Source organism: Sinocyclocheilus grahami, unplaced genomic scaffold (assembly GCF_001515645.1).
Source record: "Sinocyclocheilus grahami isolate Dianchi unplaced genomic scaffold, SAMN03320097.WGS_v1.1 scaffold85.1, whole genome shotgun sequence".
NCBI lineage: Eukaryota > Metazoa > Chordata > Actinopteri > Cypriniformes > Cyprinidae > Sinocyclocheilus > Sinocyclocheilus grahami.
The window spans coordinates 9,217-11,909 of NW_015505264.1; the positions used below are offsets into that span (position 1 = coordinate 9,217).

At 33.5% G+C, this 2,693-nt stretch overlaps 1 protein-coding gene across 1 annotated transcript in view; it reads right to left on the bottom strand.

Annotated features, from left to right (window-relative positions):
- Nucleotides 1–254: 254 nt before the first annotated feature.
- LOC107586689 (catenin delta-2-like) overlaps nt 255–2,693 on the bottom strand; it is a 183,323-nt gene continuing 180,884 nt past the window's right edge. The window contains exon 6 of the mRNA XM_016274138.1: nt 255–335. Coding sequence (XP_016129624.1) covers nt 289–335 — 47 coding nt within the window. The 3' untranslated portion in view covers nt 255–288. The remainder of the gene's footprint in view (nt 336–2,693) is intronic.

The window sequence follows — 2,693 nt, forward strand, 5'->3', positions numbered from 1 at the left end:
GCGTCTGCTAAATGACTAAATGTAAATGTAAATGTAAATGTAAAAGGTGAAATGTGGGACAGGGTGGTAAAGTTACACTTTACCATAGAAAAACATGCTGACATTCAGAGATTTATGAATTATAGTCAGTCTTGCACAGGTAACGTACATCATGGGTCAGCTATCATCTTATTTTTAATCATTAAAAAAAAAGTCAGGATGATACTCAAATTGGACTGGACAAATAACACATACAATGGAGGGCTCCAGACTAACATTTGAGAGCAGTAGCACCAGCGCCACTAAGTTCTACAGATGGTGGCGCCAGGAGCAGATTTGGCAGCACTGGGGGTGGCCTGCGGGAGTATTAAAATATAGATCATTTAATCATAAAATTACTATTGTTTTGCATTAATAAGTGCAGTTACTTATAATATTGCATGTTTATTTCTTATTATTCTTTTGTTTATTGTTTATACAGATCGGACAGTAAAGCACTAAGCTTGAGTTAAGATGCATACAAAATGTACTTTTATTAACAACAGTAACAGGTGCAAAATCACATTTTTATATAGAAAAATTATATATTCCACTCTTATTAAATGTACCATTATATGGAACTGACCAACTTCAGTGATTATGTGTGATTTAGCAGCAAATTGAAGAAAAGATGGTTTTTCAAGGCACTTTGTGACTTTTCTTACTTCATACACAAAATGTGTTGATGTGTGATCTGAAAAAAAATCTGATTTCTTGATGATTTTATATTTTATAATAGTGATTTTATCATTTCAAAATATAGAGAAAAAGTATAAATGAATGACTAATAAGTTAATAAGTGCTCCTCTGCTGCCGTCTACTCGTTATAATTGTGATTTGATGTATTTTTTTAATTTTACATAAGTGTTTGTTTACCACAAAGTATATTTTGGTCATCCCATTGAAAATAACAATCAAACTGGCTCATTTAACAGTTTTAAAGTGCTGGAAATATTTGTGTGAAATGCTTGAAAGTCATTGAAAAGTGCTTGAATTTCTCTCTCAAAAGGTTGTACAAACCCTGAAATGAATGATGTAATGCATTCGACTATTTCTACCATAACACCATGGTTATAGTTAGCGTTACCGCTTCTGGTTTCCTGAGGTATGTCAGCGCTGTTTATAACAGAGAATTATGTGCAGAATTTGAATGATTCTCAGATCTCGCAGCAACTTTATCATTGTGCGGCGAATTCAAACGCTTCTCACTGGATCTCGCAGCACTGTTGCATCTATGCAGTAACAGTGTTACGAAATCAACTTTGGCTCCTGAGTAAAGCTGTTCTGAGCTCGGACAAGTTTGTTTGCGTCGTGGTCTGAGCTGATAAATGGTCCGTGCTGCGCAGCTGAAATGTAGCGCTGTTTAGTTTAGCTTTCGTTTCGTTTGCTGTTTCTCATATGCAACAGAAATGGCAGTGCTTATGAGTTGGACAACGCGGTGGTCGCACCAGTGCGACCGCTCACAAAAATTAGCCGCCCCGCATCGCAAAATGCAACCATTTGGTCGCAGTCTGGAGCCCTGCAATGTGAAAATTATCTTTCAAAGTTGCAAATAAACATACTATTTCAATCTTATTTGACTTCAAAATTTCACTTTTAATTCAATGTGTTACTTGCAATAATTTGTGAAATTTATGATAACTGGTGCATCAAGGAATCTAGTGCTAGTTATTGCAATAATGTGAAATTATTTCCAGACAGAGCCTTTCGGCAAAAAATAAAGAGAATGTTAACTCTCTACACGATTGCAGAACATTTCTAGTCTAAAAATTGGCACAGTTGTTTTGTTTGGGAAAAATGTATTTGTTCTTTCCTCTTACAAGGTGCACAATTATATTTCAAATATGTTGTCAGACATACTGTGTGTGGTTTCTAAATGCTTGAAAATTGTAAGTGGAATAATATTTTTCTGCAAAAATGCATTTCCACATGTTTATTGAGCAATGTAATGAATGAAATGTACTAATGCAAAAACATCTAACATGCAAAATAAGTAGTAATATAATATACTGATGTATATATTATACCTGTAAGTACTGAATACATGTTCAGCAACTGTAACCATATCTCCTTGACACATTGAAAATCAGGAAACAACCCTTTTCACATTTATAACTGTAAAAGGCAACCGTTTGTCTCACTTTGAACTTAACTGAAAACATCTGTCAAGATTAATGTTACGTACATAGCTTTTATTATGTCAGTTCTGATAATTAAGCTGACTGTTATGTTGTGCATTGCATCTAAAGCATTTTATTTAGGGATGGTAATAACTTTTATTTTTTGTCATTTTGTGAATCTACATCTGGCTGCATGCCATGTTAAATGAAGACAGCAGAACTGGAAGTTGTGTGCCAGAACAAGCGGACAGAAGTCTGTTAAAATTATTCATACTATAAACTATACTATAAAAGGGCTAACTATCCCTTTAAGTTGTTATAACTAATTGCAGCAGCATTTTTACAGTGTACTTTTGTTTATTTTATTTTTATTATTATTATTATTTCGGTCATCTTGTTTTGGTGCCTGGGAACAAAGTATAGTTGGCGCTTTTGGGTTTAAGAAAATTGCATTATAAATAAAATTCATTATTATTATTATTATTTATTTATTTATTTCACTTGAATTTTGAAGTGGGATTTTCAATAAACCTGGAAAATTGCTACATGCTACAT